Source organism: Myotis lucifugus, unplaced genomic scaffold, assembly GCF_000147115.1.
Source record: "Myotis lucifugus unplaced genomic scaffold, Myoluc2.0 scaffold_121, whole genome shotgun sequence".
In the NCBI taxonomy this organism is placed as follows: domain Eukaryota; kingdom Metazoa; phylum Chordata; class Mammalia; order Chiroptera; family Vespertilionidae; genus Myotis; species Myotis lucifugus.
Window position 1 is genome coordinate 845,263 of NW_005871169.1, and position 20,196 is coordinate 865,458.

At 36.1% G+C, this 20,196-nt stretch overlaps 1 protein-coding gene across 1 annotated transcript in view; it reads right to left on the reverse strand.

The window, feature by feature from the left end:
• MALRD1 (MAM and LDL receptor class A domain containing 1) overlaps positions 1-20,196 on the reverse strand; it is a 496,818-nt gene that overhangs the window by 448,663 nt on the left and 27,959 nt on the right. Inside the window, exons 8-9 of the mRNA XM_023758060.1 lie at positions 17,476-17,573; positions 9,858-10,031 (exon numbers count right to left, since the gene is read on the reverse strand). Coding sequence (XP_023613828.1) covers positions 9,858-10,031; positions 17,476-17,573 — 272 coding nt within the window. The remainder of the gene's footprint in view (positions 1-9,857; positions 10,032-17,475; positions 17,574-20,196) is intronic.

Consider the following 20,196-nt stretch of genomic DNA (forward strand, 5'->3'; position numbering starts at 1 on the left):
CCCCCCCCCCCCCCGTCTCTCTAAGTCATATTCCACCCACTGACCTCCCCCACCTCTCATTCTGCTCCTTGGCTATGAATCCTCAACTGTGTTTGCTATATTCAGAGTTGAGCCTGACCTCTCTCCCATATTGTGGATAGTTTTAATGTCTATTGCAAGAATCCTGAATAAGTCTTCTTTACCATTTAAAAAAGTCAGAAAAATTTTTTCTTTCACAAAACTCAGTGGTCATTGGAGCATCCTGGCAAGAGATGGAAGAATGGGAGATCTGGGTATTTATTCCCCCAGAGCCCTTGGGGGGGTCCATCACTCAAGTGAAGGCCTCAGCTCCTGTCAGAAGGTCCTCTCTGTCTGCCATAGACTGCTCCCCTCCTGCTCCTTCAGGTTTACAGTTACTCATGGAGGCTCATTGTTACCAGTCGGGGGACACCACACTATTTCTACAGGATGAACTTTTTGATCTTCCCTGGAAGCAGATCTAATAAGCTCATATGAAAGGTGCCCTCCCTATACCTGGAGGAAAGGATTTTCCTTATCTCTGAAGACAAAGGACAAAGAGGGGAATCTGAATGAACAGCCCTTGTTAAATGTCACCTAGGTTACTAGGCTTCCCTTACGCTCCTTGCCCTATTATATTCATTGAACCCCACATGAAAATACCCAGGGTTGAGTTTTTCAGTGTGGCTTCATGTCCTTATGAAGGCTCATATGTCACATAAAACTCACATTAAATAATTTTGTACATTATTTAATTATTTGTACACTTTAATTATTTAATTATTTGTACACTTTTCCCCCAGTTAATCTGCTTTGTCAGTTTCATTTTCAGACCCAGTCATGTCTGAAGAGGTCTAAAATGGATAAAGAAAACTTTTTCCTCCTGTATATAGGAGAATCAGATTTTAAGAGAACAGAAAATTAATTGAAGCCTGGCCAGTGTTGCTCGGTGGTTGAGTGTCGACCTGTGAACCAGGAGGTCACGGTTAGATTCCTGGTCAGGGAACATGCACAAGTTGCAGGCTTGATCCCCAGTGGGGGCCGTGAAAGAGGCAGCTGATCAGTGATCCTCCCTCATCATTGATGTTTCTATCTCTTTCCTTTTCCCTTCCTCTCTCTGAAAGCAATAAAAACATTTTTTAATTAATTAATAGATGGAAAGAATGGATTGCATGAATTGAAGAGCAATTGAATGGCATCAATTTGAAGAAAAATTGCATAGACTACAAAAATTAATCCTACTTTTCAGCCTTTATGCTAGAGAGACACTCATAGGCATACACATGAAGGCCTGTGCAGGAATGTTTATTTCAATGCTGATTTTGGTAACAAATGAATAGGAGTAATTCAAATGTGAGTCAATAAATTAATGGTGATATAAACCATAGGTTATTATGCCAGTTAAAATTAATCTATCTCTATGTGCTAATATGGAAAGACCTTCAATATGTGTTTCTGAGTAAAAAAAATAAATTACAAAAAAAGTTATAGTATGATACTGAGTCAGGATAATAAGAAGCTAGAAAAATTTATTGGCAAGTGGAATGGAGAAACTGAGATAGATGGCTAACTCAAACTGGCCCTATCCAGCACCCTAACTCACCTGCCTAATCTCCCTTGCAGGATCACTGGCTAAAGTATTAAGCCCTCATGACAATTAGGTTCTGATTAGCATCAAATAATCTTAGGAACAAAGTCCTAGGTCTATTGGCTATAGAGATAGAGTTTTGGTTAAACTAGGGATAACATCTGGGCCTCATTTGTGTTTCAGCTCCCGCCCAGAAAAGCAACTAAACTAGATGAAGAGAGCCATGGCTGACATTAGGACCAGCTGCAATGACTAATGACCACTTGCCCTGGTGCCAACCAATCAGTAGACACCTGAAAGGGCACATCTGGAAAACTATGAATATTCTATTGAGATCCTTCCCTAAGAACTCCCCTAAAATTCCTGCCTTTAGAAAACAAATAAAAACCCTTAAGACCAAGGACCTAGTGCGCACTCTGTCTCTTAGAGCATGCTTTCTTCTTTCCTAAGGAATGTATCTTTGCTTTCTTTTTCCAAGGGCCCTTACTTTGCCCCTGTAATTTGTTTCCTGAGTCCACACAGCCCAGCTGGCTCACTTCTTCTACCCTGTGAGTTTCTTTCCAAAGATGCAAGGCAGCTCTGCCTAGCTCACTCCTACTGGTATAATATTGCCTCTTCTATCTTAAGCCTTTCCTTTGTTTCTCTCTCCCCAGCTTTAACATGTACTCTCAAAATCACCTGGACTTATTGTGAAATCTTTCCTGTGAAAAGTTAATAACCAAGAGCCCATATTGCCAGTAATAATACTATTAGGCTAAAAATACACAATGGCTTGGGTTTCTAGATATACATGGTACAAACATCATATATATATATATATAATGCAAATGAGGTCAGGACTCTGTAACGGTCATGACCAGCTCAGGAGAAGGGGCTGGATGTGGCCCTGAGCCTGAGAGAACAACAAGCAGGTGCAGCCCGGAGAGTGAGAGATCAACACAGAGGGGCGCCTGCTCCAAGCCTCTGCGGCGCGGCTGGGGGCAGGACCCCAGTGGACACACACACACACACACACACAAAGTAGGACATCCCCTGAGGGCTCCCGGACTGTGAGAGGTGGCAGGCTGGGCTGAGGGACCCCCACCCCACAGTGTATGAATTTCGTGCACCAGGCCTCTAGTATTACATAAATGGAAAGGATATAGAAGTAAAAATAAATTAGTGTCTATAGTTAACTCAAGATAAAGATTATGATGGGAGGTGATTGTGGTCAGGAGTGTATAATTTTTGATACTTTATAATAAGCTGTATATAATTTTAAAAATTCTGATTAAAACTGGTTTCTGTACAGTCTTAGCCAACTGAGAAATTTGGCCTTCAATCAAGAGGCAGGAAATAATAACAGGTTTTAAAGATTAATTTTAACAAATGAAATACAGGTGTTGCAATTGTGAAATATTTTATGGTTAACACCATTAAGTTATTATAATTTATTTTGGAAAACTTTAATTTTGGAAGAATTTTCATTTTATTCATTATCATAATACATTCTGGTTGAAGTCAATTAAAACATAGATGCTTAATTCTTCAGACTTATTAGATAAGCATTTGTTGATGACCATATTTGAAGTCCTGCACTGCCCAAAGAAAAGCTGGATAAAATACAGAATATTTGGGCAATTCTCTGTTCTCTTAGAGAGGTGCATGATCCTATTCTTTGAATGGAGTGAGTGGGTCCTGGGATGAGTTGAAGTGGAATTGTGGGGTAGGTCTTAAAATATGGTTTTATCATTTTGCCTGAAGAGAACCAATAGACCAGTGGTTCTCAACCTTCCTAATGCCGCGACCCTTTAATACAGTTCCTCATGTTGTGGTGACCCCTAACCATAAAATTATTTTTGTTGCTACTTCATAACTGTAATTTTGCTTCTGTTATGAATCGTAATGTAAATATCTGATATGCAGGATGTATTTAGGCGACCCCTGTGAAAGGGTCGTTCGACCCCCAAAGGAGTTGTGACCCACAGGTAAAGAACCACTGCACGAGACTCTTTTAGATATTCTTATTAAAATGTAAGCATAAAACAACTTTCAAAACAAATAAAAAAGGCATTAAGTGATCTACACCTCTTCTTGTTAACTTCTATATAATTAAATTTAGGACTACGAAATAAAAAATATGATCCACCATTAATTAAAATCTCATCTGATGATTTCAAAATCATCTTGGTTATTCCTATTTTTTATTGGTTGTTTTAATCAAGTTGATATCTTTATAACCCAATGCAGCTCCCTTGGGAAAGACAGTACCTATTAATAATCAGTAAGTGAGAAAGAGATTGCTCAGAGAAGTGTTCAACCATGGATGAAGAAAGATTGAAAACCTCATTTTGTAAGATTTTCAAGGCAATTTTAAACTTTAAATTGTATGTAGATGTCTTTCCCTTCTAAAACTATTTCTCAGGATCTTGTTGAAATTTGTTTTAATTAATTAATTTATTCCCTGAATGAGCAAAATCATTTCTTGTTTTTGCTTCCAGGAACCACAATTTGTAAATGATGTTTATAATCAAGGGATTACTTTTTACACCTGCAAAACTAAGGGAAGCTTTTCCAGAAAAACTCTCAACTAGCATATTTAGATGTTGATTCTTTGATGTTTTAAAAATGAATAACAAGAACAATAAATACAAGTCTAAGAGGCAATGGAGAAAGCAGAAAGATATTAGAAGAGAAATTGAAATATAGTAATTTTTGAATGATGGTGGCATCAATAATAAGAGCAAGAGCTAACTTTTATTTAGAGCTTTCTTAAACACCAGGCATGTTCACTTGTCTTAACCCTGTGAAAGATGATGCTGTATTTGCCTTCATTTTAAAGCAAAGGAAACAGAAGCTTAGAGAGTTGAAGTAATTGGTTGGAGGTCAGACATCTAGTAAGAAAAATAAGGAACCTGAGCCATTTAATGATTATGCTATATTGCATCACTATAATGAAATAAGGAGATAATCAGTCTTTAGCAAATGCTGCAGAACAAAACTACCTGGCAAAATAGATTTAAGAAAGCCCTAGATTAAGAAGGCTGAGGACATAGCAATTTTACAGAGACTAGTCCAGCTTTCTCCTTTGTATTATAAATCTTACTGAATCTTCAAATAATGTCAGGAAATTGTTATTGATTTCTCTCACTGACTCTGATAAAGAGTGAACATGATATCAATCACTGTAGAAAATTTCACGAAAGGGTCATTTTAAAATGAAATCTAAAATATGACACAATTATATTTTAATAGGAAACTCAGAGAAAGTTGATCAACTGAAAATCAATGGCCAGTACTCAGGAAAAGTGTCAACTTTAGTTATTAAAACTAAGAACAGCAGTTAGAGGGGAAATTTTAAATTAAATTAATAAATTTGTGTAAAAAGCTGAATATATCATGTGAACAGGCCAAGCTAAAACATATGGGAAAGAATACTATTAACTATTTGACTTACATGCTTCCTGTAAAAACTGTACAGGAAATGGAGAGAATATTGAACAGTTGTTAATTTGCTGTTCTCACGGAATAAGCATAAACCTAATCCTGTCCCTCCAGGGAGCTTGAAAGCCCTACCTGACCAGGGTGCTTATTTCCTAAGGAAATCAAAGCAAACTGCACTCTGTTGTGATGTCTACTAGTACATGAGACATCAAAAGGACCACAATGAATCAGATTTTCATGGCTATAAGGGAATACAGAGGTCATAGAGTAGAATGCCTTTCTCCTTTCCAATATTTGGATTGGATTGGATTATGTTATATAAATATGTTCAGAGTTTAGTCACATTGAACTAATGGCCAGGCGATGACTAAGGTCACCCTTAACGGATTCAGTCCACTAAATTTAAAGTGCCCAAAATGACTATTTCCAAGAAGATAAACTTTAAATATTCAAATATTTAAAAGCTAGATTAACTATTTGTAAGTATAGTATCTTTTGTTGTTGATAAAAGAATGAAATAGAGCCTACCTAGAATCCTCATGCATATTTCCATGTTTTTTGAATATACACTTAGAGAAATCAGGTTAAAACAAACATAACATTAGCTTTTTTTTCCTACAGAGGATAAGAAATGGGATAAAAAGAGGTACAAGAGGACAAAGTTGCATCTTAATGGGCAAACAAACATTAGTATTATAAGCAAAGAAAATGTTAACATTAGTTAATTCTGACATGTGAGTACATGGGTATTTGCCTCACTCTGTCTTCTATTTGTTTGAAATATTTAATGATATTTATATTATTATGTATTAAATAATACTGTATTATATGTGTGTGACTGTGCATATTTATGTATTGTGTATTTTTGTCTCTGCGTGTGTTTCTGTGTATAAAATCTGGACTGATTCACACCAGATTGTTAACATAGGCCCATGATATCTTATCTAAAGTCTTTGGGGCCAGCTGGGTTTTGAAATTTGAATAGTTCAGAGTTGAGGCTGTTAATCTAATACATATGGGATGTATTACATGATTTCCTGAGGAAGTTTGGAGGCAGCACTGTAAATCAAACCCATCACTAAAAGAACTGCCTAAATACCTCACATAGTTCTGGTCAGGTTAAGTTTTGCCTCTAAATTCATTTTTCACATACTGCCTTCCAAATTTTAATTTTCTAAATTGTGGCTGATTATCCTGTAATGGGTTTCTTAATAGAAAACTAATGGAGATTTTCTTGTTTTTCTTTTTACTCACCTGTAGTCTCTAAAACAAACCTTTAATATAGCCAAGTAATAGGAATAAGAAGGAGCAGAGGCAGAGACAAAACTCTTACCTTCTTGGGGGTGAATTAAACATGGCTGAGGCTTAGCAAGAATCAAGACCATTCCCTCCCTTTGAAGGACATCACAATCAAGCTGAAGGTGATTAGTGATGAATGGGAGGCCCCAACTGGGTAGAGAGAATAGCCAACATGTGGTGCTGAGCCCCCGTGGAGGGGGATAAAGGGAGAAAGGAGAGTAGTTGGACAAGCTTGCTTTAGAAAACATCACAAATACCTTGCTATCCAATTATAAAATCCTATGAAATCACTAATGACTCTACAAACTACTTAACACTTGGAGTGCGGGTGAATTTCCCGCCAAAATATAAGATGGCTCTGTCTTTTGGTTTTGTTCCATCCACCAAAAGGGTGGATTACAAACAAATATTTGGTAATACGCAGTTACAATCGGCCCGAGTTTACACGTTTCCCGCACTCCACCGCAAATCTATATGAACCGAGTTAAAGACGGCTCCCGCGGAGTACGCGCAATTCACGCGAGCCGACTTAACTCGTTTCCCGCACTCCAAGTGTTTTAATATTCCCCAGATAATAAAGAGTAGTCTCAATTTGTACTGCAAAGCAGAGCAAAACAAAAGCCAAAATCCTAAAGAAATATTAAAGAGAAAAAACACTACACAATGCTGACACTCCTCAATGATAATGACAGGTTAATGAGTGCCTCCAGGCTTAGAAAGGAATGGCTTTGGTCTCAACTCATAATATTTCTCAAATAACTAGTACTAACAGGACATTCTGGTTTTTGTTTTGTTTTGTTTATTATTATGTTATTAAGAGTTTTAGAGCAATTTTAGGTTCACTGCAGAACTGAGGGGAAGGTACAGAGTTTCCATATGCCTCCTGCCCCCACCCAGGCACAGTCTCCCCCATTATCAACATCCCCCACCAGAGTGGGCACTTGTTACAATTGATAAACTTACATTTACATATCATAATCACACAAAGTCCATAGTTTACTTTATGGTTCCATGCGTTTGAACCAAAGTATGTAAGACATGTATCTATCATTATATTGTCAAAATGTTTTCTCTGCTCTAAAAACCCTCTTGTCTTTCCCTGCCTCCCCCAACCCCTGGCAACCACTGATTTTTTTATTGTCTTCAGAGTTTTTCCTTTTCCAGATTGTAATATAGTTGGAATCACAGTTTACAGCCTTTTCACATTGGCTTCTTTTGCTTAGCAATACTCATTTTAGAGTTCCTCCATGTCTTTCCATGGTTCATTTGTATTTAACACTGAATAGTATTTCATTATCTGGATGTACCACAGTTTATTTATCCATTCCATTCACTTACTCAAGGACTTCTTGGTTGCTTCCATCTTTTGACAATTATGAATAAAGCTGCTATAAAAATTCATGTGAAGATATTTTTGCGTAGAAAAGGACATTCTGTTTTCTTCCCAATAATGTCAATGAACAATAGACTCTAAATGATCTTAATGATTTCATTCTAACTAAAAGTAGACCTAATTTTAAAATTTTATATAGAATATCAATAAATGAGGCAAGATTTCATATTGTTCTGATTTTATTTGTCCTGTCACATGTAATAGACATTGACATGAAAATGATTCCATGACTGGCCTTTATAAAATGTTTTCAATTAAAAGTTAATAGATTCATAGTGTTTTTGTCCATTAGATTTGGGAGTGGAATCATATAAATAATCACTGAGAACCGCGTGAAAAAGCCTCTAATCACTGAGCCTAGATTTCTGGTCAATAGGACAGTCCTCTAAATAACAGAATACGTAACATTTACAGAATGTCTATTATTCCCAGACAATGTCCAGGTAATACCCACAGCAACAATAATAGCTAACTGTCTCTGTTTACTCTACGCGGGGATGTCTTCCACGTGCGTTACATGTACAAATCATACATCATTTAATCTCCACAGTAACTCTGATGTATAATACTAACAGCAATCCATTCTATTCCCTGTTCCTCCTGCTTCCATGGGCAGGGACCTCCCTGAAGCAGCACTGCTGTTACTGACCCTCACCCTTTCCCCTGGGAGGAGGAAGATTTAACCCACCGGTGATGTTAAAAGAATAAGCTGGGTGTTCTCAACTCATCCTCTTTGTCTCTCATTCAACCCTCCTTTTGTGAGCCAACCCGTCTTCAGGAGGCAGGCTCTCTGATATTATCCCTGGATAATGATAAAAGGTGTCCCCCAATGTGTGAGTCTAGTCCTTCTCTAGCAGAGTTGGTTGTTCTCTGAGTGAATCTATTTATTCTGAGGTGAAATATTACTTTAAATATATGGCTGCAGAATCTAAAGCCATCTTCTCTAAAATATTTTGCTATTTGTTTGACTTTTTATATTTCTCTCGATTCAAAACGAGGACCAAATGAGGTGTGCTATATATCAGAGGCCCCTAACACCCTAACAATAACCTTCTCACATACCCCCCCCACACACACACACACTTACGGAGGAAGAAACAGAAAGGCAGAGGGATTAAGCAACATCCCTATGATTCTACACCTGGATTTGAACCCCAGGCTCCAGAGCCTATGTTCACAGCCACTACTGTTTGTGGAAACTTTTTCTCTATTATTCAGAATCCCCTATAGTGTTGTTTTGAATTCCACTGGGATTTCACTGACTGGGAAATTTGAAGCTCTAAGACAGCGATGGCGAACCTTTTGAGCTCAGCGTGTCAGCATTTTGAAAAACCCTAACTTAACTCTGGTGCCATGTCACATATAGAAATTCTTTGATATTTGCAACCATAGTAAAACAAAGACATATTTTTGATATTTATTTTATATACTTAAATGCCATTTAACAAAGAAAAATCAACCAAAAAAATGAGTTTGCGTGTCACTTCTGACACGCGTGTCATAGGTACGCCATCACTGCTCTAAGATCTAACATGCATAGTCACTTAGGACACAATGAACTGAGCAGAGATGAGAACTCAGACCACCTGACTCTGAAGGCAGTGCATTTCCCACTACAGTCTACTTAGTTACTAAATCTAGTTTCAAAAATAACTCATTTCAAACATCATCCAGAAGGGAGCCATGTTCAGGGGGTGAAAGTTGGGGCACTCATTTGATAAGCTGCAGTTGCCTTCTTTTATTATTAACCAAGAAAATGACACCAAAGATTGATAAAAATCTCCAATATTAATGGATAACAGAAATAGAGCAACAGGATTAAATGTGACTGTAGCTCAAGTAAGGTTTTTTCACTATCTCAAATAATCCACCATCCACACTTAAAACACACATACACACACACACACACACACACACACACGACATTTTCCTCATAAGTTACTCTAATCTCAGCCATTTTATTAAATTCTTAACTCCACTTTTGCTATGCTTCCACAGATAACTCTTGAGCACTTAGTCAAAATAACCTCTCTATTCATTCCTGATTGTGAACGTGCTTGCTTTATTGATGTCGAAGGGATATATATACTAATGGTTGAGAAGATTAACATTAAATAGGAATCTTCTGCTGAGTTTTATTAATTTGTATGTGCTTACCTGAAAGGGCAAACTAGATTCTCCAGTCTTTGCATAGAGATTGATTTTTGCTTGTCTCCACTGAAATTTGGAGGTTCCAATTAGATCACCCTGCTTTTGCAAATTTCCATCCAGTGATGTTCTTGTAAAAACCGAGAGATGTGAATGCTGAGACAAATGATACCAAAACTGCACCTGTTGAAAAATATTGTTGAATATTCCATTTAACTGTCTCAAGTAGCTTTTCCATAATTAAAAATATCCCAAACTACTTTGGTGTTAAATATAATCTTCTCAATTCTCCTTTCCTCCAAGTGTGTAAGACCAGAACATGGAAACTACTCATTCGCCATACTTTGTATTCTCTCCTTAAGAAAAGGTGCAATGCCCTGGCCAGTGTATCTCCATGGTTAGAGCATCACCTGCACACTGAAGGGTCATGGGTTCAATTTCCAGTCAAGGGCACATACCTGGGTTGCAGGTTCCATCCCTGGGCCTTGGTCAGGGCATGTGCAGGAGGCAACCAATTGATGTGTCTCCACATCGATGTCTCTCTGTCTCCCTCTATCTTTTTCTCTCTCTCCCTCAAAATCAATGGCAAAATATCTTCGGTAAAAATTAACAAAACAAAAAAATAAATAAAAAAGGAAAGGCTCAAGGTGGCTGTACCAACTGCATATGTAACACATGTCATGGAGACGTCTAAAGAAATGGAGCACCAGCATACCACCAGAACAAGTCTGAGGACACACATTTGTTCACGGCGACATGGAAGTTTCCCAGGAGCCCTCCCTATTGTTTCTTATAAATTTTGGGAGATACACTTTCTGTCTCAGTTATAAAACCAGGTATTACTTTTCATTCTCCTTGAGAAACTATAATTAACACTTCTCATTAACCCCTTCTCTGTTGTAACGTTATCAAAGAATTGGGGAGCTCATATGATACTACTCATTAACAATTTAATCCAAGTGAGATATTGTTCTTTTTGAAACTAGGGAGCCTTGGTCATTTTGCTTCTACTTGTCATCAAAGATGACATAATCTAATAAAAGTTTGACAGGTAAACCATGTAATGAAGAAAATATATAGAGAGGATTACTTTAGGTGTTATCAGTACCTATAACATAGACTCCATCATTGTTATTTATTCAACCAATATTTACTGACCATTTAATAAGTACTGGGCACTGTGAAAGGCAAAAATAAATTTCCTCAATGGTTGGATAATTCACTCTATCAAATATGGTAACTACACCTCCTTAACAACAGGTTCAGACACACAGCAGTCTCTTTTTTTCTTATTATGACATAGAATCTCAAGGCTGCTTTTTTCAAGGGAAAACATAACATTCAGAGATGAGGTCCCACAGAAACAGAATCCTTCTGTTTGAACTCAAAGTGATTCCTTTTTAATTTGACTATACTTTAAATTCTTGCTTTCTTCCCTTTGTCATTCTGCTTTTATTTTGTTATATGAGCAGATATTAGTGCATATATATAGTAATTTACCCATTTATTTCACTGTTGGTACCAATTTAAGTGGAGATGAAAGATTGCAAAATTTCATTAAATTCTCTTTTTAAAAATTGTTCATTATAAAATATCAAGCATTTTCTGTTCTAATGTGGTACATATTTTTTCCACCATATACTTAATTGACACCACCTGATCAAATAAAGTCTTTCTGGCTGTCCATTTCATTTTAGATTTTACTGCCAGGATCATGTAAACTCAGACTTTGACAGGTAAGCAGAAGTGTAAAGTCAAATGGAAGTGTTTAATTAAATTCTATGGAAACGGAGGATTTATGTTCCTCAATTACAATTAAATTTTAGATCCCTGCTGTAATTTCAGCATGTTGCACGGTTGTAAATATGCAAAACAGAGCTTTAAAACCTAGTTATAAAAGAGATATGCATGCCCCATCAGAATTCCAAGCTGTCAAACTGTCAGTACATCACCAGTGTGAAGTTATTTTAATAATATATTACAAGTAAGAACCAATGGGATCCACATTCAATAGAATAATGGATTAGAACTTATATTAAATTTACTATTTTAACATAATTGACATTGTAGAAACTTAAGGAGAATTCTTGAATTTATTATAGACCAAGAAACTTTCTATAGTCTTTTCACTTTTAATATCGGTAAGGGTGAAAGCATGGAAAAAAATTATTAATACAGCTGTGGTTTGAAACAGGCACTCATCAAGTGTGCAAGGTCTGTGGCTCTTGATCTGATATATACACCAGGTGTAGAACACCAAGACATGAACTCAAAACGATGATGCATGTTGTGAATTCCTCACAGAACCTATTACAGTAATTTGTATTCAGTAGGTATTCAGTTAATAAATATTGAAAAAAGAGGAAGGAATGAGTGGATTGTTAGCATCAGTACTTAAGTAAATATGTATAAACTCTGGAAGGGAGGGGGGGGGAGAGAGAGAGAGAGAGAGAGAGAGAGAGAGAGAGAGAGAGAGAAAGAGAAAGAAGAAGAAGAAGAAGAAGAAGAAGAAGAAGAAGAAGAAGAAGAAGAAGTAGTAGTAGTAGTAGTAGCTGCTCTGTGTCAGAAAATGTACAGATATTAGGTGTCCTTACAGATCTCAGAGTTTTATAGAGGAGAGTGAAAAGAAAAGGAATGAATAAGTATAATGCACATAATGATCAAGGTACAAAAATAGTGTGGCTACTTACATGTAAGTTAATTAGCATTAAACAAAATTTAAAAATCCTTTTCTTAGTTATTATACTCATCATAGTTTATTTGTTCAGCAGCTGTATGTAGCTACCACACTGGACGTAACAAAGGAAAATTTCCATCATCATGGAAAGTTCTACTACATAGAGCTGCAAAGCATGTACAATTACACCAATCATTTAAAATTTATTTACTGCTTGTCATTGTTAAAGGAAATTATTTTCTTGATTCATGCCTGTTTCAGTAAAAAGCAGTTAAATACAATGTCAATGTTAACATTTAAAGCTTGGTTTTATGTCTCTTGGGTTTTCACTAAGGCACGTCTTATATATAGTGTGTGACTGATCACTGTATTCAAGAGAATTTCATGTGCTAAAAAGCTTGCAAAACAGCAGTTCCTTTCATTGCAAATTAGAGAGAAAAATAATGCTTAAATTATTTTATTGTATTTACTTGTATTCTGTGATTTCATATTATTTATATGTTTAAAAATATCAAATCTTCCATTTTACTATAAAATGAAAGGACATCTTAGGGGACTTCTCTGCTAGTGACTGAGTGCAGGTGGGTGACCAGGCTGGAGAGTGGACAATCTCAGGGAGCCGCTTGCTCTTTGGTTTGAAGGCGCCCTGAGATGTTCCCTGGAGGAGTGGCCAGTTCTGCACAGGACTAACGAGGCTCTCTGGTACTTAATTCTCTGAAAGCTGTAACAGGGCATTATTTAAAAGTCCAAAATGATTTCTTCCTTATTTCTGGTTTTCTGTTTCACTTGCCTTTGGTCTGTTTCCAACTGAAACTCTATCCTTCATATTTTCTGCTTCTTTCCTCAACATTGCAATGGTCTCTGTTCCTATTGCTTCCCTGTCTCAGAGCTGCTTGTCCTCTCTTCTCGCCCTTTCTCAGTTGTATTCCAACAGTCAGCTGCCTCTGCCATCTCTGCTTTAAATCAAATCGGGCCCTGTCTGGTATTGCTACACTTTCTATATCTTCAAGACCTAGAATAATAAAAATTGCAAGAAAAAAAGTTTTTTAAAAAAGGAAAGGAAACAAGTTATCTCCTCAAAATTCAGCTGGCAATAAGTCCGTATTGAAAAGGAAGATTATTTATTACACACATACACAAATAAATAAAAAAAACAACTAACTGTTACTACAGTGATTTTTATGACTCCTAGTTATAAGTATGTTTTGCACGTGTAGTCCTTACCTGAACAAGGTTAAGTGGAAGCTAGGAATCCTCAGTAAATTGTAACCTGTTTTTCTCATTAACCAATTAACCTCCATGCGTTTGATCATATACACGTGGAGAGCACCTGCTCAATGCCTCCCCCATAGCTGTTACTTCCCCTAGAATGCATCACATATTCTAACATCTATCCTTGGATTTAAAGAAAGTCAGGGAACAAAGTGTGATTGCGCCATTCCAAGTCCCACTTCATAATTACTTTTTTCCTTAATTTGTCTTTGATGTGAGTTCATCACTCTACTTGAGGAACATTATAAGACATGGCCTTTCAAAACTTACTGAGAGAGTTGTTATAAGTGGGTTATTATTATTATACTGTGTTCACCCTCTCGTGGCACTTAACCCTGAATTGCTGTCTGTATCCCTCACTAAACTCCACCTTTATAGCCAGCATGTGCTCAGGTTGTCCCTGCTTTTTCCCAGCTTGAGGACTGTGATCAGCGCAGGGTAGGTAAGTGAGCACTAAGTGTGTATTGAATCAGATAAAACATGTTTACATTGGTGTTGCTGGGAGCATTCAGGGGAGAAGTCTCTGAACTATTTTTGTTTTGTGTTTTGCTTTTTACATTCCGCATTCTGAACCCATGATGACTGGTGTGTCTTCTCTGCACGGGCTGCTGAAACACTTAGATGCGAATGTGAAGCCCGGCCCGGAATCACTTTGTTTTGGAACCATCCCACTTCTTGCTTCATCTATCCTTGCCCTCTTTATTCATATTTTCACTTATGAATTTTTTAAAAACATACCAAATATATATGAAGCAGAAATTTTGTATTATGTCTTCCTGTATCTGATTGTGAAATTCTAAAACTGAGATATTTTGTCTTTTGTACAGTAACTCAAATAGGAGAACTCAAAAAATATTAATCCATATAAATCCCCTTCGTATTTGATATTTCCTAGTTAATTGGAAACAGTAACAGCATCTCAGTACCAATAAGAAATAGTGGCTTCTGGATCCCACATGTTCTGCTTGTCCTATCTCCTGGCTATTAAAGAGAAAAGTGCCAAGTTTCCACCAGTGACTGAAGGAAGGTTTGAAGCTTTTAAATTAAAATCCATATCTTGAACAAGAATAAACTCAGAACAACTGTGCATGTTGATACCATCTGTTGGCCATATATAATGTATAAGGTAATAATTCATAATAACCTTAAAAGTCTGCTGTTAGAAAAGAAAGCTTTGTGTTCTTTTAAAGTTCTTTAAAAAAAAACATGTTCTTCACTGCATTAGCCTGATATGATTATGTAAGAAAAAAGATCATATAATGTTATAAAATGAAGGCTTTGATCATACAAAGTGCCCAGTTATCTCACTGCCTCACTTTATCATTTTATAATGAAGAACATTTGCTATTCCATGAATACAATGCATAATATGGAATATATAATCAGTATGTTCAAATTAGAAAGATAAGCCGGGTTTTCTGATTACTAAAGAAGATAAGAATTTGGTTTGTTCCCTTGCTCTGTAACTTTTATGGAATAATCTAACATTGCCACAGACTTATAAAAAAGTAATTTTATATTCTTAAAATACTCCTTTTTGAGATAACACTAGCTATGTGCATCTCAGACTATAAATAACATTCTCTAACAGTCTAATACTATATCCTAAACTGGAACATACTATAAAGTAATCCAAATATTCCTCCTTCTACCTCAAGATTACTAAGATTAAAGCAGATGCAGAAAAAATGGGAAAAACAAACACCTCTCTAACAGTCTGTAACGTTGTTGAAGCACCCTCACTTTTCCAAAAGTGAAGGCAAATGATTGAATCAGTCTCTGAGGCCTTGGGAGGTGGAGGACTTGGTTCTGAGAGACAAACTATCAGGCATCTAAACTGTCCACTGCTTTCCCTGAGTCCTCACCTAAATAACTTCCCACAGCTAAGCTTCAAATGTAAGTAACCATAGAGAAAAATGTCCTCAAGTGGAAATAATCATAAATTGAAACACAATCCCAGTGACCAAAATGAATGGCTACCAGAGTACAACAATGGAAAAGGTAGATTATTTTTTTAAAAAAAATGAAAAACAAAATATGATTTCTCAGTGAGTCTCAGATTCCTAATAAGCTTTTAAGGTTTGTGTTCAAATTTTTGTAAAAGAGGTAGAATTAATACATTTTATCCCTTTGTATCCAATGTCTCTAATGTATTTAACAATAGGGATTGCATTACTTGAAGGCACAAAATCTCCAGGAATTCTCAAACAAAATAGCAAAACAAACAGAGAAACAACTGTATTTATTACAAAGGATTTAATTAAAATAAAGCAAAGATGAGTGTAGAGTGCAGCTGAGTGAAGTGGAAATCAAGTCCAGGTAGTTGTTTTAATCCTAATTCCCACAGAGAAATAAACAGAAAAGAAGGAGGAGGAAACAAGAAAAAAGAAAGAAGGATGAACACCTTTAAGAGTTCAGTGGACCCTCTCAGACTTCTATCAAGCTGAAAACATAATATATTTATATCTCTATATCATATGTAATTTATTTATTAGAAATGTGCTATAAACTGTATTTATAAGTGATGAATTTAGTGTGTGGCAGTATTATATCTTCATTATTCTTTGATAACTAAAGAAAAAAAATAAGCTGAAATCCTAAGGGCTTAGAGAGATGTCAGAAATCTCAAAAGGAATGAAAACAAGACAAGCTGAAAAGAAACATCTAATTTAGTTTTTAGTTTTATAGAAAGGGGAAAAAATTATGTTTAGTGAATGCCTGTTTTGTGCCAAATACTTTGCTAGGTGATTAATCACATTTTAATATTTACAACCATGTGAAGAGGTATGCTAATACGAAGGTTTCCAGTGTAGACACTGAATCTCAACTAGAGCGTTTAATCTGTGGAAGAACTAAGATTCAACAAACTTCCAGAAACTGACCAGAGTGGCTCAGTTAGCTGAGCGTTGTCCCATGCACCAAAAAGTTGCTGGTTTGATTCCCAGTCAGGACACACACCTGCATTATGGGTTTGATCCCTGGTCAGGCATGTATGGAGGACAACCAATCACTGTTTCTCTCTCTCTCTCTCTCTCTCTCTCTCTCTCTCTCTCTCTCTCTCTCATTCTCTTTCTTGCTCTCTCTCCCTTTCTCTCTCTAAGCATGTCCTCATGTGAGGATTAAAATAATGTGGCAGAACTGATATTTGTACCAAATCTATCTGATCCAAACCTCAGCTTTTTTCTTTATTGTGCTTTTGAAATGAATTGAGTATTCTAATGCCTTGGTCAGTGTTGCTCTGGTTCCAGGAGGACTAATTAAAAGAATAAAATTTCAGAAAACATAATTATTTTTCTGCATATATTCATCCTTTCATCTTTCTTTCAACAAGCATTTTTAACTAAATTTATTTTACTCAATTAACATTATTGGTAAAAAGTAAAAAGCAGTTTTAACACATGCATCCACAGCTTTTACATTAATGAAAGAATTGTGTAAAATAATATAAAATGATAGAAATATTCCTTAGTACCCTCCCCTAAAAAAGAATGGCATGAGTTATGCTGCAAATGGTCTTTTGGAAGGACATGGCATTTCATGCTGAAATAACTCATATAAATCTCTCAATGCATCATGAAAACAGTGGTAAAACATAGCAGACATTTACTAGCAAGAGCAGCACAAGCCTAACACTTTACAACCACAGAATGGCCCATGGAAATTCCAATAGTAAATTACCTGACATGGGTTAGAGGCAGTAAGTGATTTTGTAAGAACAGGACTTCCAAGTTTGGCCACTCCAGGCAATTGATGTGCCCGCAAATAAATAAACAATCCTGCAAAAACAAATATAAAGTCATATAGATGCAGGTTCTACTGTTGTACATGTAGCAGTCCCTTGCCCTAGTATCTTATCCTTATACACATTCAACTGCCAATTAAATAAAGAATGTTACATTTTTACTTATTTACCATTAAGCTCTATAGACAACTAAAAGCACTTTCAGATGAATAACATTAAACACCTAAAATAAAATACAATTGATTAAAAACAAGCTCTTGAACTAATCCTATAAACAAATATCTTACTGGCTTAACTCACATCATAAGAGTTTGAAATCAAATTAAATGAAGCCTCTAACTTTACAATTAGATACTCAATATGCCCTTAAGAAATTCCGATGAGAGCTTTATTTTTAAGATTTTTCACAAAGTACTGAAGGATACGAGTCTATGGGATGAGTTTGGTTCCTCCTGGGGCTTACATGTTTGACATTGTGGTCTGTGCTAGTGGGGATGAAAGCTTAATTAAAGATCTAATCTGAACGTTAACAAAATAACTGCTTATAGATTTTAACTACAGTGGATGTGCTCATGGCAAATGTATGGGGGATAACATCGCTGAGCTGCTCAAAAGCTCACACATCTGAACTGCTGTGGTGGTGGAGTTGTCATTGAATATTGAAAATTTACAAGAAAGGCTATTCCAAACAATGTCAAGGTCTGATCCTGCCCTTTGATAAGCAGGAAGTGATGGGCAACTTGGAAAGCCAACCATTTTTACTGGAAAATATCACATTCACAAGGTGATTTTTCTAGATACAAGTCAATGCTGACTACACAGAAATACAAGGATTTCAGTATTTAAATGTATTATTTTATAGATACCTCCATATGTTTAACAAAATACCCAAAGTTGCAAGTTAGCAGTATTGAGTGAAGAAAATAGAACCCAGTTTATATGGTTTTTAAATCTTGAAACTAACTGGGAAGGATGAGGACTACTCTTCCCAAATTCCAGCCTAAGACTAATGGAAACAGTGTATGTATAAGCTTATTTTATTCTCTACGTTTCACCTATAAAGAAATAGAGTAGGAAAAGATAATTTTAAAAAATTATTCCACATTTAAAATCCTCAGTTTCAGGTAAAACTCCAGTGAATATTTTCAAAAGTCTAAACAAAATACTAAAAATTAAAAAAAATTCAGACATTTAAAACAATTTGTACAATTTCAAACAAACACTTAATAAAGAACGGGATAGCCCTAACCGGTTTGGCTCAGTGGATAGAGTGTTGGCCTGCGGACTGAAGGGTCCCAGGTTCGATTCTGGTCAAGGGCATGTACCTTGGTTGCGGGCACATACCCAGTGGGAAGCGTGCAGGAGGCAGCTGATCGATGTTTCTCTCATCGATATTTCTAACTCTCTATCCCTCTCCCTCTCTGTAAAAAATCAATAAAATGTATTTAAAAAAATAAAAATAAAAAAGAATGGGATATAAAAACACAAAAATTCCAAAACCTAAAAGACAAAAAGGGATTGAATAAATTGGTTACACCACAAAATAACTGGAAGTGTGATAAAAAAAAAATGTCTACTAGAAATGTACAACCCCATGACTAAGTTTTATTTAATTTTTAAAGAACAGATATTTGCAAAATTATTCAAGGGATCTTAGGTCTTAGAAAACTAAGGAGAGCCCCCTGACTCACTTTATGATGCATGCAGATATCTTTAAGAATGGAAGAAAATAGAAGAAGTAAAAAAAATAAATAAACTATAGCCCAACTCGTGTGGTTCAGTGGTTGAGCATCAACCTATGAACTAGAGCCAGTGGTTCTCAAACTGTGGGCGCAACTCCTTTGGCGGTCGAACGACCCTTTCACAGGGGTCGCCTAAGACCATCCTGCATATCAGATATTTACATTACGATTCATAACAGTAGCAACATTACAATTATGAAGTAGTAACGAAAATAATATTTAAAGGGCCAGAAGGTTGAGAACCACTGATAGACGGTCACGGTTCAATTCCCGGTCAAGGCACATGCCCGGGTTGCGGACTAGATCCCCAGTGTGGGCTTGCAGGAGGCAGCCAACAATGATTCTATGTTATCATTGATGTTTCTGTCTCTCTCTCCCTCTCCCTTCTTCTCTGAAATCAATAAAAATATATTTAAAAAAGAAAACGCTATCAAGCAACATCACCCATGATCAGAGATATAAAGTCTAATAAAAATGTTATCGATTACATTTGAAATCCTTATTAAACACTTATATGTCCCTGACCAGGTGGCTCAGTTCATTGGAACATCTTCCCATGCACCAAAATATTGTGGGTTCAATCCCCAGTCAGGGCACATATGGGAGGCAACCAATTGAAGTTTCTCTCACTCTCCTTTCTTCTCTCTCTAAAATTAATAAACATATCCTCAGATGAGAATAAAACAATAATATAATGATGATTGTTATTATTATAAATTATTATTATTTCCTTATCAATCAGAGCTTTCTAAGAATGAAGATTTTGTTTAATTTAGCAGCTCTATCAACATAGTCAGCTAGACCAACAAATTAAAAAGTAAAATCATAGATTTATTTCAACAAATATTGAAAACACTGTGATAAACCAGCCATTCCAAATAATATAACTTAATGAAATATTAAAGTAAAACAATT